Below are 22,540 nucleotides of genomic sequence, written 5' to 3'. Positions count from 1 at the left end.
ATTTTGTTGAAAACATATGCATGTGTTACTTCGGCATAGCTCATGAACTAAAAGCAGTAAGATTGGTGATATAATGCTGAAAGTACGGTCGGACGCCGGTGCCCTTTTGGGGAGCTGGAGGAACTCTCTGCATAAAATCTTTTTAACGATGGACCTAAACTATCCCAACCAAAGGATAATTAACATGAATTGCCCTGTTGTATTTAAAAGGGTGCATATGCTGTACTGAATGGGAAAAGTTGAAAGGAGATCAATTCCTTCCTGCAGGATGAGGCCAATTGCTGGACAGAACCGCTGTCCATGGTTCTGATAACTTATGCTGTTATTTCCTCATGTGTATTTAAACATACAGTAGAAAAAGTACTTTCTTTGTGGTGTATTTGCCTCACTTTTATACACATGCTCACTTCCATTTCATATGTCAGTTGCTTAGGAATTATATTTTAACTTAAGTCATGCAGTATTGCAGTGTGGTTGTTATTAATGTAGGAAATGGTTTCTATATTCGATACATTCTTCATCATTTTTGCTCTACATGTCGTGTAATGACGTTGCAGTATTGATGTACTTGCAGTAAGTGAAGCTAACACAAGGTGTCGCTGTGATGGTAAAGGTGGGTTGACTCTGGTGTGGTCTGGTTCCTCCTCTTCATTCATTGCAGCCTCGTTTGTGTGAGCGTACCGTTGGCGTCACATTCGGCAGACTTCGGAACGCATTGCATTAGATATTATAACACCTTTGACATATTTTAGCACTTTTTGGCACAGTGTGCGCATTCTCCCGCTGCACTGTGATGCAATAGTTGTTCACGGCAAGCTGCGGGGAACGTGGATGTTGTGCGCCATGGAACAAAGAGAATGCGACGCAAGGCGGGCGGCTCGGCTGTGGGTCAGCTGCGTGCTTGGGGTGCTTTTGTGGAGCGTCACCTCGGCTCAGCTGAGATATTCCGTTTCAGAAGAAGTTAAGGAAGGAACTGTTGTCGGGAATATTGCAAAGGATTTGGGATTAGACAGAAGCTCGTTGAAAGAACGCAACTACCGGATCGTGTCGAGCGCCGCCCAGCCTCTCTTCCACCTCGGAGAGAACGACGGCATTCTGTACGTCAGCAGGAAGATTGACCGCGAGGAGGTATGCGAGAGGAGCTCCTCTTGTGTCATTAATCTGAAAACCGTGCTAGAAAAGCCACTGGAGGTGCATTATGTTGCCGTGGAAGTCGTGGACATTAATGATAATTCTCCCAGTTTTCCAGAAGAGACAAAAAGGTTGGAGATTCCCGAGTCTGTGTTACCGGGAATGCGTATTCCGCTTAAAGCTGCAAGAGATCCGGACAGTGGACCCTTCTCTGTTCAGCACTACAGGCTTAGCACCAACGACCACTTCCGTTTGGAAATTAAAGATAAAGGAGATGATGAGAAAATTCCAATACTGATTGTGCAAAAATCTTTAGACAGGGAGGCAGCAGGAAGTCATTCATTAGTGCTGACTACATTGGATGGAGGAAAACCTCCAAAAACAGGTGAATTAAACATTTTGATAAATGTGTTAGATGTTAACGATAACGCTCCTGTCTTCTCCAAAGATGTTTATTCTGTGACACTTGATGAAAATACTCCAATAGGTACAACTGTTATACAAGTAAATGCAACAGATTTGGATGAAGGCACCAATGGGGATGTAATTTATTCCTTTAGCAACAGCGTGAGTCACAAATTATTAAACTTGTTTGATATTAATCATTCCACTGGTGCAATTACTGTAAAAGGAGTTATTGACTATGAGGACAAGGACAAATATGAGATTGAAATTTTAGCATCGGATAAAGGTTCTGTCCCCCAAACAACGGAAAAAAGTGTCATCATCAAGATTGTCGACGTCAACGACAATGCACCCGAAATTGAAGTGACATCGTTTTCTAGTTCCATTCCTGAAGATTCCAGACCTGGAACTACGGTTGCTCTAATCAGTGTGAATGACCTGGACTCTGGTCTCAATGGCAAAGTGATTTGCTCCATAGGTGAGGATGTTCCTTTTGCTTTGTCACCATCATTACAAGACAAAATGTACTCTTTAGTGACCAAATCACCTCTGGACAGAGAGACAAGGTCCAAATATGATATTTTGGTAGTTGGAAAAGATGCCGGTCAGCCTGCACTCTCATCTGAAAAGACAATAAGTGTTGTTATTTCAGATGTCAATGATAATAGTCCAGAGTTTTCATTCAGTCCTTATACTTTCTATGTTACTGAGGGCAACAATGCAGGAGCCTCTGTCTTTTCTGTTAAAGCTTTTGATCGTGATGACAATGAGAATGCGGCCATTTCATATCATATTCTCAGAGATGGAAGAGAAGAAAATAAATTATCTTCGTTCCTCAGCATAAATTCAGAAACCGGACAAATATCAGCACTAAAAAGTTTTGACTTTGAGACACTGAAAAGCTTCCAGTTCCAAGTGGTGGCCACAGACAATGGAAGTCCTCCACTGAGCAGCAACGTAACAGTGAAGGTGTTCATACTGGATCAGAACGACAACGCTCCGGTCATCCTGTATCCAGTCAGCTCCAACGGTTCCTCCGAAGGCGTGGAGGAGATTCCCCGCAATATGAAAGCAGGAGACTTGGTGACTAAAGTCCGAGCCTATGACGCTGATATCGGATATAACGGCTGGTTACTGTTTTCACTGCAGCAAGTCACTGACCACAGTGTCTTTACTTTGGACCGCTATACGGGCCAGATCAGAACACTTCGCTCATTGACAGAGACAGACGAGGCTGAGCATCAACTGCTCATACTGGTCAAAGACAATGGCAACGTTTCACTCTCAGCAACAGCTACTGTGACTGTCAAACTTGTGGAGCCCAAAGAGGCTTTTGCAGCCTCTGATGTCAAACGTGCAGCAGCAAAAGTGGACAAGGAGGAGGACGACAATGTGACTTTTTATCTCATCATCACTTTGGGCTCGGTCTCCCTCCTTTTTGTCATCAGCATCATCGTGCTGATCGCCATGCAGTGCTCCAAATCCACAGAGTACACTTCCAAATATCTCCAAGACACTAATTATGATGGGACACTGTGTCACAGCATCCAGTACAGATCAGGAGACAAACGCTACATGTTAGTTGGACCCAGAATGAGTATCGGTTCTACTGTGGTCCCGGGCAGCCACGCCAACACTCTGGTGCTCCCTGACAGGAGACTCGCTTCTTCTGGGGAGGTAAGACCTTCCATATCATTCATATTGTTTCATAATTACATAATGAAATGTATCTGGTGTTTAGTACTTTGTAGCCCCAAAGTTATCCAATGTTGTCATGCACAGCAAGAGAATTGCAACCTTTAAAAATGAAGTCAGCTGGGATAGGCTCCAGCATACCACTGCATTACAAGTGAGGACGAGCGGTATAGAAAATGGATGCAAGGACACTAGAAACAATTGTAATGTGATTCCTCCATTTTTGTCTCCTGTTTTTTTTACATTGTAGGAAAATAATGCATTTTATACATTATGAAACGAAACAAATGCAATATATTGATTCATATGGTATATGTAATGGTATAATGTATAAATGTCCTCTCTTGTTGCATATGATTTTGAACATTTATAGCAGAGGTGACGTCATGTTGATGACTGAGCTAGTTAACTTCCATTAACATTATTTCATGGATGATGATTCTACTCTATACTTTTATAGTTTTTAAGCATTTTTAACCATCTTTTGAAGACTATTTAGGTATGATTACGTCATAAATATAACTTGTGGAGTGTAGTTTTGTTTGGGAAATGAGGCATTTCGGTTATAGATAAAATAGTACGTTATTGTGCATTGTGGGTTTTGTTCGCATGGTGTCACTGCTTGTGAAGGAAAAAGATTTTTGGAACACGTCAGTGGATTCCTGCGCTTGCGCGTTCGTGCCCTCATGCTCTTTCATCGTTCGCTCTTCAGCTCACGTCGATCTTCTCCATTGCTTGGTGGATTCATTCGTTTTCTGCAATTATTTAGATGCATTTTCCTGCATAAACTCAATTTTGGATATTTAATCGATCCAATATGGCTCAACGTGGACGCGCATTGTGGCCGAAGAGCTTGCTGCTTGTCATTTTTTATTTGGATCTCATGTTCAATTCCACCACGGCGCAGCTCCGGTACTCCATCCCCGAAGAGGTGGACGATGGCGCGATTGTTGGGAATATTGCAAAGGATTTGGGATTGGATGTGAGTGGATTGAACGCGCGAGGAATCCGCGTGGTTTCCGGGCCCTCGGAACCTCTTTTCGTTTTAACGAACACCGGCATTTTGAGAGTGAAAAGGAAAATAGACAGAGAGGAGGTTTGTCAGCGTATCAGTACGTGTGTTGTCAACATCAAGATAGTCGTGGAGAACCCACTAGAGGTGCATTATGTCGGTATTGAGATCGTGGACGTCAACGACCACGCTCCTGTTTTCCCAGACAACGTGACGCGTTTGGAGATCTCGGAATCTGCGCTACCTGGTGCGCGGTTTCAGCTGCAGAGCGCACACGACCCGGACAGCGACTTGTATTCTGTTCACTCGTATAAAATCAGTCAAAATGAGCATTTCCGGTTGGAGGTTAAAGACCGAGGAGAAGACGGCAAAATCCCTGTTTTGTTTTTGCATAAGGCGCTGGACAAAGAAAGTGCCGGAAGTCACAGGCTGCTGCTGACAGCAATTGATGGTGGAAAGCCTGCTAGGTCAGGAACCACTGAAATAATAATAAATGTTTTGGATATAAATGATAATATGCCAGTTTTTACCTCAGATTCATATTCTGCAGTGCTTAAGGAAAATGCTCCTATTGGCACCACCGTACTGCAAGTGAACGCAACAGATTTAGATGATGGCTTAAATGGGGATGTTGTATATTCTTTTGGTAATAATGTTAATAATAAATTACGCAAGGTTTTTGAAGTCGATGCTGTTACAGGTGAAATTATTGTAATAGGGCAAATAGATTTTGAAACAAAAGACAAATATGAACTCGATATTAAAGCCTCTGATAAAGGGCTAGCCCCGCTAGAAACGGAAAAAAGTGTTATTGTAACTATTTTGGACTTAAACGACAACACACCCGATATCGAAGTGACGTCATTTTCAAGCGCAATCACAGAGGACTCCAAACCCGGAACGACCGTAGCATTAATCAGTGTAACGGATAAGGACTCGGGAATGAATGGAAAGGTCATGTGTCATGTCAGCGATGACATACCTTTCATGCTAACACCCGCTTTACAAGACAATATGTTCTCTCTCGTTACTAAATCTCACCTGGATAGAGAACATCGGTCCAAGTATGATGTCACAATTGTCGCAAAAGATGCCGGCGAGCCGACTTTGTCCTCCCATAAAACAATTAGTGTGACCGTAGCGGATGTGAACGATAACAGTCCGGAATTTTCAAGTAATCCGTATACTTTCTATATCAATGAGAACAACGTAGCAGGGGCATTTTTGTTTTCGGTGAGCGCTCACGATTGTGATGAAGGGGATAATGCTATTGTATCGTTTAACATTGTGAGACATGGAGATGAACATCAACTAGCCACATCATTTTTGAGCATTAATTCAGAAACCGGACAAATATCAGCATTAAAAAGTTTTGACTTTGAGATGCTAAAAAGCTTCCAGTTCCAAGTGGTGGCCACAGACGCTGGAAGTCCTCCACTGAGCAGCAACGTGACAGTGAAGGTGTTCATACTGGATCAGAATGACAACGCTCCGGTCATCCTGTATCCAGTCAGCTCCAACGGTTCCTCGGAAGGCGTGGAGGAGATTCCCCGCAATATGAAAGCAGGAGACTTGGTGACTAAAGTCCGAGCCTATGACGCTGATATCGGATATAACGGCTGGTTACTGTTTTCACTGCAGCAAGTCACTGACCACAGTGTCTTTACTTTGGACCGCTATACGGGCCAGATCAGAACACTTCGCTCATTGACAGAGACAGACGAGGCTGAGCATCAACTGCTCATACTGGTCAAAGACAATGGCAACGTTTCACTCTCAGCAACAGCTACTGTGACTGTCAAACTTGTGGAGCCCAAAGAGGCTTTTGCAGCTTCTGATGTCAAACGTGCAGCAGCAAAAGTGGACAAGGAGGAGGACGACAATGTGACTTTTTATCTCATCATCACTTTGGGCTCGGTCTCCCTCCTTTTTGTCATCAGCATCATCGTGCTGATCGCCATGCAGTGCTCCAAATCCACAGAGTACACTTCCAAATATCTCCAAGACACTAATTATGATGGGACACTGTGTCACAGCATCCAGTACAGATCAGGAGACAAACGCTACATGTTAGTTGGACCCAGAATGAGTATCGGTTCTACTGTGGTCCCGGGCAGCCATGCCAACACTCTGGTTCTCCCTGACAGGAGACTCGCTTCTTCTGGGGAGGTAAGACCTTTCATGTGATGACAAGAACGTATACATATTTTCTATTGAAATCTCAGCATTGCAAATGTATATTTATGACGCCATCTTCAATCCCATATTTCATATGGTAGTCTGTACTGCAAGAGTGTTAGAGGTGTGCCCATGCATGCTAAAGCAGGTTACATTGACTGACGTATGAATGGCTGGAACTATGACAGGAAGAGAGGAGGGAGCCTGCAGCTGCGTTGCTGTGACTAACCATTCACCACCACCAGTCAGGTCATGTGACGATTGTCCTTTCTAACGTCAGCTTAGATTTTCTTTCAGCATTTATTCCACATTATGCTACTCAATCGCTTAATTTGCATTTATTTATGGAAAACTACTCTGACACATCAAATGAATATGAATTTTTGTGAATGTCTAAATGTAGGTCAGGTTCTACCACATGTGTGAAGGTCTGCATGGCCTCCTTTTGGACTGATTCCGTGTTGAATATTGTGCGTTGCTACGGGCAACACACAAGGAGATCCACCTATCGGAGTCCACGGACTAACACACGTTCAACAGTCTTAGCAACAGCAGAGCAAGATGGCGAGGGAGGGGTAGAGTGCAGAAGAGAAAGGGGGGGGAGGGGATGCGGCTCCGTATAGGCGACTCACAATATTTAATGAAAATGGGTTTATTTAGAAAGACGGCGATTATCGTCAACAAAATCCCCCACCTTAGATCAAACAGCAGATGGTGAAGATAAATAAACAATAGCAAAGGCTCTTAATTAGATATTTTACGGTATGGAGATAATCGTTTCTAACTAAAAAGTGGGTCAGCTTTAAAATCCATATATTGTGAATGCCAAACAAATGCATGCAATAATGTATGGAAGTTATTTGTATCCACCATTAAGCATATGAGTTCAAGCACAGACACAGAGGAGCTTGTCGGGATCGAAAGGGGGGGGGGGGCATGAATTTACTCTCATGTTGTTATTCATGGAAGGCGGCAGCCATTTTTTTAAAGAAGTGCAAGCTTCTCTGCAGTTACTTTGCCCAGTTTGTCACACTGGTGTGTGGCTGGTCTGTATATTTAATATGTGTGTGTGTGGGTGGGGGGGTTTGAGTGAGGCGTTATGTGTTACGCAGTGCTAAGCTGTGCCTGGACAGCAGATGCCCTATCGAGATTTGTTGATGTGATTAAAAATGAGTGCAAGTGTATAGTATGACGATGTTCCAGCGGTCCTTTAATGCAATATACACTCTGATGTGAGCGGAGAAGAAATGCATTATGAATGAATTCAAATATGAGCTGTACCAAAAGTATGCATACTTCATATAATGGCATTCTGTGGCTTGTAAATTGAACAGAATAGTTAATTAAATGCTTCGATAACAAATAAAATAAGTCATAATTGTCACTGCCCAACCAGCAGCAATACAGAAACACACAATTTATCTGTACTTCGACAAAATGTTCAACAACACCCCTCAGTTGAACATGCTTAGAGGCCTACGTATGGATCTGCTTTCTCCTTACAGAGCATGCTACTAATAGTCTATGCTACTAATAGTCAAAAGTTCACCTACCTGTTCCTTTGGGGGGGTTGAAAGGTGCACCATGTATCCATCCTCTGTCTGTCTGTTGCAATGACCATGTTGTCTGCAGGTGCGGTTCTCCTCCATACTCCATAGTTTGTCCCCTCGTTGTGTTCTGTGTCCGTATTGCCATTGTAGCTTTGAGGAAAACTAAAAAAAAAAAAAAAAAAAAAGATATTTTTTTTTAAATATTCACTCATTATGTACTATTCAAGCAGAAATTGACAGTTGATGCAAAATTCTGGCGGTGTACCAGCGGTGTCTGTAAGGTACCGTATTTTCTGGACTATAAGTCGCACAAGGCCAAAAATGCATAATTAGGTAGAAAAAAACATGTACATAAGTCACACTGGAATATAAGTCGCATTTTTTGCAGGTAATTAATTAAATTAAAAAAGGAAGGCAAGTTGTAACAATAAAATAATAGAGAACAGGCTGAATAGGTGTAAGATATGCTAACACAATACTTATTCAGCTACACAAAAAATAAACATGAACAGAAAAGGTGTCCAGTGTTTATGGAACATAAAAAGTTTTTTTCATTTATAAGTCACAGGAACACCCAACCTATGAAAAAAAAGTGTGACTTATAGTCTGGAAAATGCGGTGATCCCATATGCAAGAGACATTAATTTCCTATATAAATAGTCAGTGCCACCGCTATGTGTGTATGTGTGTATGTGTGTATATATGTGTGTGTATATATATATATATATATATATATATATATATATATATATATATGCAAAACGTTTTTTTAGACACTGTTTTGTATATGGGTAGTACTTTGTTAACAATTATATACAAAAAATTTACTGCAATACAGTCTGTAACGCGGGTATGCTGGAGCCTATCCCAGCTGTCTTCAGGCGAGACACACCCTGGACTGGTGGCCAGCCAATCACAGGGCACATATAGACAAACAACCATTCACACTCACATTCATACCTATGGACAATTTGGAGTCGCTAATTAACCTAGCATGTTTTTGGAATGTGGGAGGAAACTGGAGTACCCGGAGAAAACCCACTCAGATTCCCAGGCGAAGAATCGAACCCAGGTCTGTGTGGCCTACATGCTAACCACTCGGGCAAGGCAAACATTAATTTTTTTGGAGTGGATCACTGGGCTGATGTGGGTGCTAAGATAGACGATGAGCTTTAGTCGCCTACATGGCAAGGCTGCATCTTCATCGCATGTTAATTCGGAGAAACATTGTCTATAATTAACTAGCGCATATTATTAATACATTTTACTCGTGTGTGCAGTTTTGGCTGGGGGTGTGGCTGCTTGCTTCAGTGGCTTTGTCTGTCTGCATGCATCGGCTGGCCGGGCAGATCTGTGCAATTGTGTTTGCATGCTAAGTGCATGCTAAGTGTCTGCACTGAAATGATTGCAGTGATGTTTGTCTGTTGTCTTTTAGAAGTGGTTGAAAGACTCTTCCTCATTAAAACAGCCTCAGGTGTCATAAGGAGTCAAGTCAAGTATCAGTCGGTGGTCTATTGAATTGATGTAGTGCATAAAAAAGAGTGAATAAAAATAAAAATTGCCATTTCTTATGACTTCCTGTATCGTGGTTTGTCATACAATTGTCAGATTTTCCACATATTCTTTTGCAGCTTCCTGCTCTGCCCCCGCACTCTTTTTTTCTTTCCTCATCCTCCATGTTGGTATCATTCCCCTCCCCCCCAAAGTCAGCTCATGCCCCCCTTTTTGCGCTTTTATCTCAATGTCCTTGGGTATATACAGTACTATAACCCATGTACGCTACTGCTGTGTATCTCGGGCATTTTCTTTCCCTTCCGCAATCTTTATTCTGCCCCAAACTGGAGAGTTGTGCGTGTGTAGCTGTGCACCATGCCTGTAGGGCTGCGGCTGCTGTGTGATGCTGCATGTGCTGTTGTGTGTCACTGGGGCACATGGCTCCAGCTTTGTCGGAGGAGAGTTCCTCTCACATTGGGGTCAGCGGCAACAGTGATGGTAATCTAATTTACACACGCAGTCGGGTACAACACAAACATCAAGTATCTTTGGGTCTTTGACACATGCACGCTCTCACACACGCTTTCACTCACACATATGCGGCAGACATTTGGACCGGAATATCCCCGTATGGAAGCGGGTTTGACAAAAAGAGAAGCCACGTAGTAGATTCCATCCTTTGTAAGTCGTCTTTGTTTTGGTTGTATTTAGCCGCCAATTAAGCCACTTAACTTGGTAGCCAAGGTAAAGTCTCTCATTTGTTGCTCCTATTGTTATTGTTTGTTAAGTAAAATAAATGTTCCTTAACTGTCGGAAATATGTACTTTTTCTGATTGTATTTTTAAGTCATGCTCTACTGTATTTTTGTGATTTTTCCCTTAATATTTGCTGCAGTATTACATTCATTACAATCATATTTTATTATGGACCGACAATAATAAACAGACCTCTCTATTAATTAAAACAACAATATTATGTTCATGATGGTCATATATCAGACACAGCACTTATATGGGGTCTCTGGTGTACCTAATGTTGTGACTTTTAGGTGTATACATCACTTTATAGTTATTGGTTGACATAATTAATCTACTACAGCAGATTCTGCTGAGATGATTACTTTGCAGTCAGGGGTACCTTTGTTTAAAGTATGCTAGTTAACACATAGGATAGGATACCGGGCTGTTTTACCCTTACACTACTGCAGTTGTGTAGAATAGTGAATAACTTGTGTCTACAGGCAGTGCTGCACACTTTGATATGGGGGCTATTACACAAATTCTGTGTTTGTGCATACCGACTGAGCCTGTTTGTGCTGAGTTCTTTGCAGAATATTCAGGTGAAATATTTGTACGTCCCCAACCCCCAAATGAACAAAAAGACTGTCAGACAGATGAATAGATAGATATACAGTAGATACTGCAGATGAATCACATCCTGGCACAAAGAAAAAAAAACTACTGAATGAGGATATATCACCAAGTCATTACAGACAATGCTTTCAGCACCATGGATAGCGCTGCATGCAGCTGAACAAGCAAATTGAGAGTCAGTGGGCCAAAGCCAGCGAGGGAGGGCTGTACTGCACTCAAAGCTGGAGGCCAAGACTCCTTGGCCCCGGATCCTTTTGCTCCCGTCATTCGTCCCAGAACACGACAAGGCTGGTCTGGAGCCATGAGTGGCTTCCATGCGAGCTGGCCCCGTGCACGCTCGGCCGGAATATGGGTCAAACCTTATTCCTTTATGTGGCAATAAAATGGCTGTTTGTTTTTTGTTGTTTTTTTTATGTTTTTTTTTTTGAATGGTGCATCACTTCTTTTACTTTTATGCTGAATATGACATGATTGTGTCTGACCTTTTCTTTCCTCTACTACTCCATCGTTATATAAGCCCTCAGTTTCATTGTGTCACACTTCATTGACTCATGGCTCTGTGGATGAGTGCTGTAGTTTGGATCTTCATGCACATACAGGCCATTGTGTGGAGAAGAGGAGGACAAATAGTATGAAAAGAATTACAATTCAATGCTTAATGATGATTATAAGTATTATTATTATACGCTATGTGAATTATTATATCTCCAAGTGCAGTGTAAGCTGTGCTTTTTCCTTTTGAATTAACGGAGACGAGAACAGATGGTCTCCACTGCTCTTGTTTGGCATCAGTGTTGGTGCAGCCACAACATCTGCTGCAGTGCTCAGGTCACCACCGAACGCCCGACGGAGGGGTCAGCGTCAGGCTTCCCGCAAGTCGGCCATAAAGTGGGTTGAAGGAAAGCGCAACTGGCTTTTCACCTTGTTGCAACCCAGATTGGGATGATTGTGGGGGGGGGGCGACTCGAGGTACGGTCTTTGGATTGTTGATGTCTGAATGTCTATAAATGAGGAGAAATCTGGAGCCAGCTGTTGGGACAGCGAGTGCAGCCGAAGTAAGAGGATTGACGTCTTACCACGGTATCCTTGCACTGCTCACAGGGGGGTATCTGGGGTGGGCCCACTACGACCCCCGTGACCTCACAGTCTTGTGATGAGGACCGTATGTTGTACTGTATTTATTACTGGCTGAGCATCGATGGGATCAGCGCTCTGATGTGAGAAGGATTCACACCCTGGCTTCGAGTTGCCATTTTGAAATGTGCCTTGCATTGCATCTTGGGTAAATGCATCACTTTTTATTTTTTAAATCAAACGTCTCAAATGCATGGTTAGCTGTTTCAATATTAATGCCATTAAAAAGTTAGTCAGAGTAAGACACCTTTTAGTTTTAGTTACACGCATTGACAGTCATACCTTTTATAAGTTTGTGATGCAAAAGCAACTTTGTGCAATTATTTGTGGATCTCAATTCAAGGGAATTATATACGATTGATGATTAAAAAAAAGAAGAATAATTCCTTAATATTATATTAATATTATTATATTAAAATAATAATAATATATTAATAATATACATTTTTAAAATATTTTTGAACATTTTGAAATATATTTGATTTTTTTGTATATTATTATTATTATATTAATTCATATTACGAATTAATTAATTAATATCATTATATTAATATAATAATAACAATATTACTAATTAATTAATTAATATCATTATATTAATATAATAATAATAGTAATAATAATAATAATATATTAACTATATACATTTTGTTTTCGAACATTTTGAAATATATTTGAATTTTTTTGTATATTATTATTATTATATTAATTAATATTATTAATTAACATTATTATATTAATGTAATAATACTACTACTACTACTACTAATCATATATTAATAATATACATTTTTAAAAATATTTTGGAACATTTTGAAATATATTTGAACATTTTTTTTGTCCGCTTCGGTTCCCAGTTTAGTGCTTTTGCAGCAACATGTGGCCATATATATACAGTATACTATATTTTAATAATTAACCCATATATATTCATCCCACTGAATTTCACCTGATGATAATTAATAAAGTAGGCTTTCGGGTGCTATTTATCTTTTAATTTTTTTTTTATATTTGCTTCTTTTTTTTTTTTTTACCGTTTTAGTGTTTTTATTCGAGCAAACAGTATTGGAATTGCGGCTATAGGAATAATTCAACGACTGCAGGAAGTCCAAATGATAAACCATAAATGATGATGATGGACTGTAACGAACTGAATGCTTCGCCTGGTCATCTGTGTGTGTGTGTGTGTGTGTGTACAGTAAGCTGATGAGTGAGTCATCTCATCCCACATGTGGCTTTTTGTTGTTTTTTTTTTGTTTTTGCAAAGCTGTTTATTTTTAGGCGGACCATCTGTCAGAAAGAAATAAAATATGATAAAAATGTGTAGAATGAAGCTGTGGTTTTTTAATGTGTCATTACATGTTCGGGGTTGTATGTCGATGTGGTCTGTTGTGCTCTATTGTTGTCTATTGTGGTCTATTTTACTATTTTGTGTTTAGCAGGCAAGTGTACAGCCATCTTATCGAGTGAGTGCCGTTCATGACAAAACCCACGACATAGTAGGGGTGTGGAAGGCGGATGGATGTTAATGCGGGCAGCCTGACTCATATCCCACTCTCCCCTCCTACTCCCACTCCAACGCCCCCCCTCCCCTTCCCCAATTCCACTGGCTTTGTTCTCCAGCCTCGTTCCTTATCTTCACCTCTAACTGCATTCTTGTTCTCCCTTCTTGTTTTTTTTCATCCTCCTACACGTCTTCATCTCATCTGAAGCATCCCTCCTGAATGGTCGACGAAATGAAACGGCTGCTCGATTTGATTTTTTTGGTCATGATTCAGTGCTGAGTGGAGTTATTTTATAGTCGAGAATTGTCCAATGAACCCTGAGGTTTTGGTCTCTTAATCCATCTTGCCCCCCTAATGCTATTTTGGTCTGAGGCAGCCTCTTGTCTGTACAATGTGTCCTCGTTTTGGGAGAAAGTACAGCTGTAAATACTGCTGAATGACTCCGAGTGTCTTTCCCATTCTCAGACTAACAGGGAAGGAGACAATAATGTTTTTATGATTTGAATATACATGCAATGGATATCCTCCATTACCAATCTACCATCTTATTATGAGACATTACAATACAATATGTTAGCTGATGTTTTCTGTCATCCGGCTCAGGAAAGTCTCCTGTCTGCCCCGCCACTGCTGTCCGTATCCCGGTTTGTCCTGCATGGATTAATCCTCTGTAAAGAGTGTCGAGTGATAATTCTCCCATGTTGCTCTTCTAATGCGATTAGGTGGATTCATCTTAATGATGCCAGGAAAGAGTATAGCTTAAAGAAGGCAACAGCAAATAGTAAAACACACCACTCGTCCTTGCGTGTTAGTTTGCTGTTGCTTTTGTTTTAGCCTCTCAGCTAATGATGCACAGGATATGAATGAATGTAGTAGACATCATTATTATATTATTAATTAGCCTATTATTATTACTATCATCATTATTCTTCTGATTATTAGTAGTAGGCTAGTATTAGCCTGCTTATTGGCTTGCTTATTAGCCTGCTTTTGCCCTATTATATAAAATTTGTCAGATTTTTTTGTAACAAAAAATCAAATTTTTTTAATCAATAAAAAATATCAAATTATTTAAAATTTACTTAATTATTTAAAATGTCCCTAATGACGCCACTGATGATACCCCAACATGCAAATGAAAATCCACTCATAGGAAGTTTGTCCCTTGCAGCTGTTTACATTTTGGATGCTAATTGTGTTTGCTAATCTACTACTAGTAGTAGTAGTAGTAGTAGGCTAGTATTAGTCTGCTTATTGGCTTGCTTATTAGCCTGCTTTTGCCCTATTATATAAAATTATTATATATAATTATATAGTATATAAAATTAGTCAGATTTTTTTGCAACAAAAAATCTATAAAAAATATAAAAGAATCAATAAAAATATTAAAATTATTTAAAATTAATTTAATTATTTTGAAATAGCCCTAATGACGCCACTGATGTTACCCCAACATGCAAATAAAAATCCACTCATAGGAGGTTTGTCCCTTGCAGCTGTTTACATTTTGAATGCTAATTGTGTTTGTTAATCTGAGAACCGCAGCAGGGATTGAAAGACACATGACTACCTTTTTTATAAATAGTCGTTTTGTGGTGGAAAAGTGGAGCAACATGACAAAAACCATCCCGGCTTGCGCTTCCAACATCAGACTCTCCACAGGCACAGCACTCTCCTCCTCCATTATTCAGACTCCCTCCTTCTATTTATTTTTTTAAAGGAAGTGGGCCAAGCGCATGAAGCTCCTCCATTGCTCTCCACATGCATGCAGCACTTGTGGGTGAAGGAGCGGTTCAGCATGACTAATGTGGAGTAGAAATAGACTTTATAGATGCTGATTTAATATACAGTATATATACAAATGGTAAAATATAGACATGTTGGAATGTAATGCTGCTGCAGTACAGACTATCTCGCCATCTTTCCCTCTTTGTTTTCATAAGTGGCATCCTGGATAAGGCTTGTATTGTGTGACACCCCCCCCCCCCATCTCTCTTCGCATCTTAGTGTGTTTTAATTTCCTGTGTGACTGTGATGCAGACATCAAGGTAGTAAATATGTATCACTTTCTCTTCTGTCTGCAGTGTGGCAAGCAGACAAAATTGGCAAAAAAGCGCCCTCTTGTGGCGAAAAAGTAGAACAATGTGTGTCTGTGTGTCAATACAATTCAATGATTTAGCCACTCACTGCTGCCTGAATGCGGCATGGTGTAATGACTGGTATCGCTATTGGCTTTTTGTGTGTCAGTATCGATCCGCATAGAGCTGCCCCGGTTTTTTTTTTTTTTTTCTCATATCCAGTTGATCTCCCCTCTAGCTGGACTATTTGATTGACAAATCTAGGTTATCCGTGATTGACGATAGAGCCAGATTTATTATTGCTAATCCCACAAAAATGGTTTAGTTCCGGCTGCATCTCTCATTCCTCTATGTGGGGGTGGAAAGAGAATACTTGTCGATAAATGACTACCATGTTTGTATAAAATTGCTAATTTCTTGATGATATTATAGCCTTGGCGTGTTTCTTCCCAAAGTCCAGAGGAGATGCAGAGGAGAAAGCAGGGAGTGGCACCGACAACGGGAGGGGAGAACGGGGGTATATGCTTGCATCAGCGTCGCCATGGTTACAAGAGAGGAGCTTGTGAATCAATGATGGCTGCTCCCAACGGAAACAGATCTATCAGACGCCGCCTTTGTCGCTAGGTGCGATGTTGAGCCAATCAGGAGAGTCCAGGGAGGTTGGTGGACCAAACCAATCAGATATGTTGCATATTTTGATGATATTGTCAACCCCGACTACTGCATTTAAGAAGCGGATACATTCTGTAAAAAAATCAAATTTGACTCAAATTAAAAAAAAGAAATTGTAACTTCGCTGCCTTAAAATTTTGATTATTCATTCATTAAATTTAGCAAATTATTTCAGGTAATTTCAACACACACAACTAAGTTTCTCCAACTTAAAAAGACCAAGTTCACTTATTGATTTGTTGTGGAAACTTCATTTTTAGGTCAAATATTAAAAATAATATTTTAAAAAATTATTTTTATAATAAAAAAATATTAAAAATAATAATAAATATTTTGGTTGTATCAACGATGTAAATCAAGTAATCTCAACTCATTTTCAAATCAATTACTTCCATTAATTTCAATATAATTAAATAGTTGAATTTACTTGATTTAATTAGTAAAAATCAAAAGTGATTTGAGATTACTTGAGTTCTATTTTTGATACAACAAAAATATTTGTTTATTTGAGCTAATAAAGAAAATTAAAAAAGCAAACAAAGCAATAAGTCACGTGAACTTGATCTTTTAATTTGGAGAAACTTAGTTATGAGTTGAAATGACCTGAAATAATTTGCTAGATTTAATAAAAAAAATTTTAAGGCAGCGAGATTACAATTTTTTTTTAAGTTCAGTCAACTTGGATTTTTTTTATAGTGTTTTTTTTTTTTTTTACAGACTCTTATCTGACACTGAACGCATCACAATCAACATTAGCCTGTTGTTTTACAGTAGAGTAACTAATGAAGTGATTTGGGGGCATTGTGCCATCGCTTTCCAAATGAGTGAACAATGTGTTTGTGTGTGTGTGTGTGTGTGTGTGTGTTTGGGCATGCTCCATATTGCCATGTCCTGGCTCGTGTTCTACTGTGGACCCCGCCCTGGCCTACTTAGATGCGGCAACCAGTGGAGGAAGTGCAGATTTAGAAATATAGATCCCGCTTCCTTTTTTTTTCCCTTTTCTATTCCGTGATATTCTTTATTCTTAGCATGATGTGTAGCGTTCCATGTGTAGCGTTCCCATCTGGCAACATGCCTATAAGGGCCTGTGTGACGCTCACCTATAAATAGTGTGTTAAATATTTGATCCTTTCTATGCTGTTCTGTACCCACAAGCCCAGCTATTGATTCTCCCATTTCCTTTTTTTGTCCGCTTCATGTTTCTGCATTTATTATCAGTTATTTCACCCCCCCCCCCCCCCCCCCCTTCTCTTTATCTGCTTTGCCAGGGATTTCTTGTCTCTCTAAAGCTGGTGCATTCAGGCGTGGTTCTGGCAGGCTTTTTAGCGTTACATTTAGGATCAGGTTTCTGTAACTCTCTTTGCATATAAGTCACATGATGTATGTGGATGTATAGTGTGCAGCTTGCAGGAAGTGGAGTGCGGGTGGGGGCGGGGGGTGGTCCCCAGAGCCTTGGCCCCGGAGAGGGCACTGTGCTTGGGCTGATTGAAAAGGTCAGGCTATCTTCAGGGCTGTGTGTGTGTGTGTGTGTGTGTGTGTGTGTCATAGCGAATATGCTGCAGCAGTACAACAATGCATTATCAGCATGCATACAATCATCGCCAGACGATGGTACTTTTATTGTACGTGTATCAATACTTATATATACACTGATTATTGCCAGATTAAGCCATCAAATAAAACTGATGAATATGTGGAGGTGAGTCTATTTATTAAAAGACACCTACGGGATTTTAACGTGCGTTGTCTGTGTGCGCACATGCATCACGGCTGCGCCTGGGATGGCGTTGCTATGGAGACACGGCGAGAGGAGAAAGCGGGAAAGGGAGGGAGAGACGGAGAAGGGAGCGCTCGCCTTGAAGCATGCTCAGATGGACCCCTCCCCCCCTCTCAGTACGCATCATCGTAACAGTTACACACACACACAGAGGTACAGCTACATTGGCTACAGCTCCTCTAAATGGTAATGGTAATGGTAATGGTTTTAATTTCATTTGAACATGCATCAGATTACAATTGAATGCATCACATAATCAGTTCACAGTTCCACATGTCCAAAAGGAGTAGGAAGAAGCAAAGCTTATTAAATCCTACCCCTCCATCTGGTACTTTTACAATCAGGAACTGTTCCATTTGTTCACATCCTGCTTTCCTAATATAGTTTAAGTTGTTTTTTTGTTTTTTTTTTGTTCGTTTTATTTTTTTTATTTTATTTTTACTTTTATTTTTATTTGTACTCCGGTTTTCTCCCACATTCCAAAAACATGTTATGTTAATTGGTAATGGTAATGGTTTTATTTCATTTGAACATGCATCAGATTACAATTGAATGCATCCCATAATCAGTTCCCAGTTCCACATGTCCAAAAGGAGTAGGAAGAAGCAAAGCTTATTAAATCCTACCCCTCCATCTGGTACTTTTACAATCAGTAACTGTTACATTTGTTCACTTCCTGCCTTCCTAATATAATGTAAGTTTTCTGTTGTTGTTGTTTTTAATTCAATTTTAAAAAAATAATGTTTTTTTTTTAATTTATTTTATTTTATTATTTTTTAATTATTTATTTTATTTTTATTTTTATTATTTTATTTTATAATGTATAATGTGGTTCTAGCTCTTTAATAATAACATTTAATAAAAGCATTTCCAAAAAAAGGGGGACTTAATCAATTCATCTGTAGTTTTATGTTACTTCTGTAAAATTAGTAAAGCAAATAAAGCAAAATAAGTCATATAACACATTTTTTTCTGAGCGGCCCCCACATGAGAAGGCAAGGTGCGGCAGCCTTGAGTGTTAAGCATCTTTTACAACACAATGTTTTTCGTTTTTTTTTTCTCAAGCGCCGACTTTGCTGTCAAGGTGGATTCGCTACTGCACCGACTGACGTTGTTAGGATGCCGCATGAATTCTGAATGCAGAGTGTTTTATGGTTTCTTAGAAAGCTGCACCGGTTTAAAACTAAAATCGGCGGCAAATAAGGTCAGGGGGTCATCGGGCCGCTGTGATTGAGCTATACGCTTTTAAAAGATGAATCCTGCTCTTTTAATGTGCTGAGTAAATTCTAATATTAGTATGGGATGTTGGTTTTATGAGGAAGATAATCCGGGCTGGAATCATGTGCGATGGTGCAGTAATCTCCAACGATGAATCATCATCATCATCATCATCATCATCATCATCATGTGACGGCAAAGGTGACTTTTGGAGGGGAGGGACCCTGAATAAATGTTGAATTTAAATTATTCCTAATAGTTATTGTTATTAAGAATACACATTGAGGCTGGGAGATGATTGTGTATGAGTGTGTGAGATTATTATTATTTTTATCAAATCAAATCATGTTTCCCACAGAGGACAGGAGTTTATGATTAATCCTGGGATTAGCAAAGAGGGAACGTTCATTCAAATTGATGACAATTTTGCGGAGGAATACCAAAATACACCTCATCCTCTCATGTGTTCATTTCTATCTTGAGATTAATTAACTAACGAATTAACTACGGCATAAAGGATGGAATATTTTTGCAGTAATATCCATTGTTACTGCAAAAAAAAAAAAAAAGGTTTGTGGCCCTGCACTTTACCACTTTGTCCACTAAACGTCGCTGTTGATCCATCAGCGGCAGAGCTGCTCTTCCATGAATTTGAGGCCCCTCCCGTTTTCAAAAAGGCGGGGATGCTGCTCATTCTTTGTTGTAGAGACACAGAGAACGGAGGAATACACGCAAGCTCACAAAAAAATTGGATTTATTTCAAATATCTGCTTTTTTTCCTTCTATATACCAATATGCCTGACAGATGGAGCTATTTAGGGATTTATTTAGGGCTTCTTTTACTGGACTTGAACTGGGAACCAGCATTTGGACAGCTCTCTTATTCCATTTCAGAGGAGTCAAACCCGGGTACTGTGGTCGGAAACATTGCCAAGGATTTAAACATGAACGTACAGGAGCTGCAATCCCGTATGTTTCAGATCGTTGCCACGACAAAGAGGAAATTCCTGGAGGTAAATCTAAAAACCGGAGCACTTTATGTAAATGAGAGGATAGACAGAGAAGAAATGTGTGCCGATGAGCTGAAATGCTCCATCAGCATGGAGGCGGTGATAAATAACCCTTTAAAACTGTATCGCATTGACGTAGACGTACTCGATGTTAATGATAACGAGCCGTTATTCAGCACCAAAATGCAACATTTATCCATCGCGGAAAGCACGTTGCCGGGGGTGAAATTTGCATTATCCGAAGCCAGTGATGCAGACGTGGGTAAAAACGGCATTAGTACATACAAATTAAGCCAAAATGAATATTTCTCGTTAGCGGTACACAAATCAGGCAGTCGTGTGTCTACCGAGCTGGTGCTGAAGAAAGCTTTGGACCGAGAGAAGCAGGCTGTCGTAACCATGACGCTGACGGCTGTAGATGGAGGTACCCCCCCAAAATCAGGCACGTCTCTGCTCGTAGTAAACGTTTTAGACATCAATGACAACATACCGACGTTTAGTGAATCGCTATATAAAACTACATTGACAGAAAACGCCCCACTCGGGACCGTAGTCACTGAAGTGAACGCCACTGATTCTGATGAGGCTTTAAACGGCGAGATTGTGTATTCACTAAGAAGCAAAGATCAAGATCACGTACTGGATGTTTTTGAAATCGAAGGTCAAACAGGTGTAATTAAGGTTAAAGGTCATATTGATTATGAGGAAAAAAGAGCATATGAGATAAGAGTGGAAGCCACTGATAAGGGCAACCCTCCCATGTCTGCACATTGTAAAGTTCTTGTCGAGGTGTTGGACGTCAACGACAACGCACCTGAGGTCACGGTGACGTCACTTCATAACGCGGTCCCGGAGGACGCCGGTGTAGGTACAGCGGTCGCACTCGTGTCGCTTTTTGACAAAGATGGAGGCCAAAATGGCGATGTGTCGGTACAGATTGAAAATAAAACTCCATTTAGGCTCGACACAAATTATAAAAATTATTATTCTCTGTTAGTGGAAAAGCCACTTGACAGAGAGACCACACCGCTGCACAATGTCACTATTGTTGTCAAAGATAAGGGACGTCCACCTCTGTCCAGCACCAGTGTAGTTTATGTTCATGTTTCTGATGTTAACGACAACCCCCCTCGCTTCCCAGAGGCCCCCATTAATGTTTACATTAAAGAAAATAGCCCCCCTGGAGCAGTAATTCATAGAATGACCGCGGTTGATGACGATATTAATGAAAATGGCCGAATAAGTTACTCCTTTGTACAAAGTAGCACCGACTCCATGCCGCTAACTACAATGATCAACATCAACTCCGAGACTGGAGATATAGTCAGCTTGCAGTCCTTTGACTACGAGAAGCTAAAGACCTTCCGGTTCAAAGTCCAGGCCACAGACTCTGGAGTTCCTGCACTCAGCAGCAACGTCACCGTGAACGTTTTCATCCTGGATGAGAACGACAACAGTCCCACCATCCTGGCGCCCTATTCCGAGCACAGCTCCGTTAACAGCGAGAGCATCCCCTATTCTGCCGAAGCGGGATACTTTGTGGCAAAGATCAGGGCTGTAGATGCAGACTCTGGATACAATGCACTGCTCTCCTATCACCTGTCTGAGCCCAAAGGCAACAACAACCTCTTCCGGATGGGAACCAGCACCGGGGAGATCCGCACCAAGAGGAGAATGAGTGACAATGACCTGAAAAGTCACCCCTTGGTGGTGTTGGTTTGTGATCATGGAGAAGCCTCCCTGTCAGCTACTGTGTCTATTGATGTGGTGGTGCTTGAAAGCACAGCTGACATCCACACTCCGTTCAGACATGTGCCCATAAAGGAGGAGACCTTCTCGGATTTACACTTGTATCTCCTCATCGCCATTGTGGCCGTGTCCCTCATCTTTCTGCTCAGCCTCATCACCTTAGTAGCCGTCAGATGCCACAGACAGACAGACGGCACTTTGGGCAGGTACGGGGCCCCGATGATCACCACCCATCCTGACGGGAGCTGGTCTTACTCCAAAGCTACTCAGCAGTATGACGTGTGTTTCAGCTCAGACACGCTCAAGAGCGATGTGGTGGTTTTCCCGGCACCTTTTCCACCTGTAGATGCTGAACTGATCAGTATTAACGGAGGAGACACCTTTACCAGGACTCAGACTTTACCCAACTCTGAGAAGGTGAGTCCAATTCCCATAATGTGTCCGCTACAGCATTAATTCCCACATCTGTAGATGTTTAGGTTTCAGTTTATTAATTGAGAGGATTAAGTATCTGCAATTACAGTACGCCACTATTGACAAAATACCTTTCATGAAGTCA

The 22,540-nt window shown here is 40.7% G+C and overlaps 1 protein-coding gene across 11 annotated transcripts in view; it reads left to right on the top strand.

The window, feature by feature from the left end:
• LOC131110216 (protocadherin alpha-C2-like) overlaps positions 1-22,540 on the top strand; it is a 116,138-nt gene that overhangs the window by 30,481 nt on the left and 63,117 nt on the right. The window contains exon 1 of one of the 11 annotated variants that reach the window (XM_058063089.1): positions 832-3,213. The exons of 7 other annotated variants lie outside the window; for them this stretch is intronic. In XM_058063089.1, the coding sequence (XP_057919072.1) occupies positions 832-3,213 (2,382 nt within the window). Of the gene's footprint in view, positions 1-831; positions 3,214-3,240; positions 6,413-18,831; positions 22,399-22,540 lie in introns of those variants that run through there. 3 more of the 11 variants (XM_058063093.1, XM_058063079.1, XM_058063078.1) reach the window with 3 other exon arrangements.

The sequence above is a fragment of the Doryrhamphus excisus genome, chromosome 23, assembly GCF_030265055.1.
Source record: "Doryrhamphus excisus isolate RoL2022-K1 chromosome 23, RoL_Dexc_1.0, whole genome shotgun sequence".
Classification (NCBI taxonomy): Eukaryota; Metazoa; Chordata; class Actinopteri; order Syngnathiformes; family Syngnathidae; genus Doryrhamphus; species Doryrhamphus excisus.
This window is presented reverse-complemented; position numbering and strand designations above follow the sequence as displayed.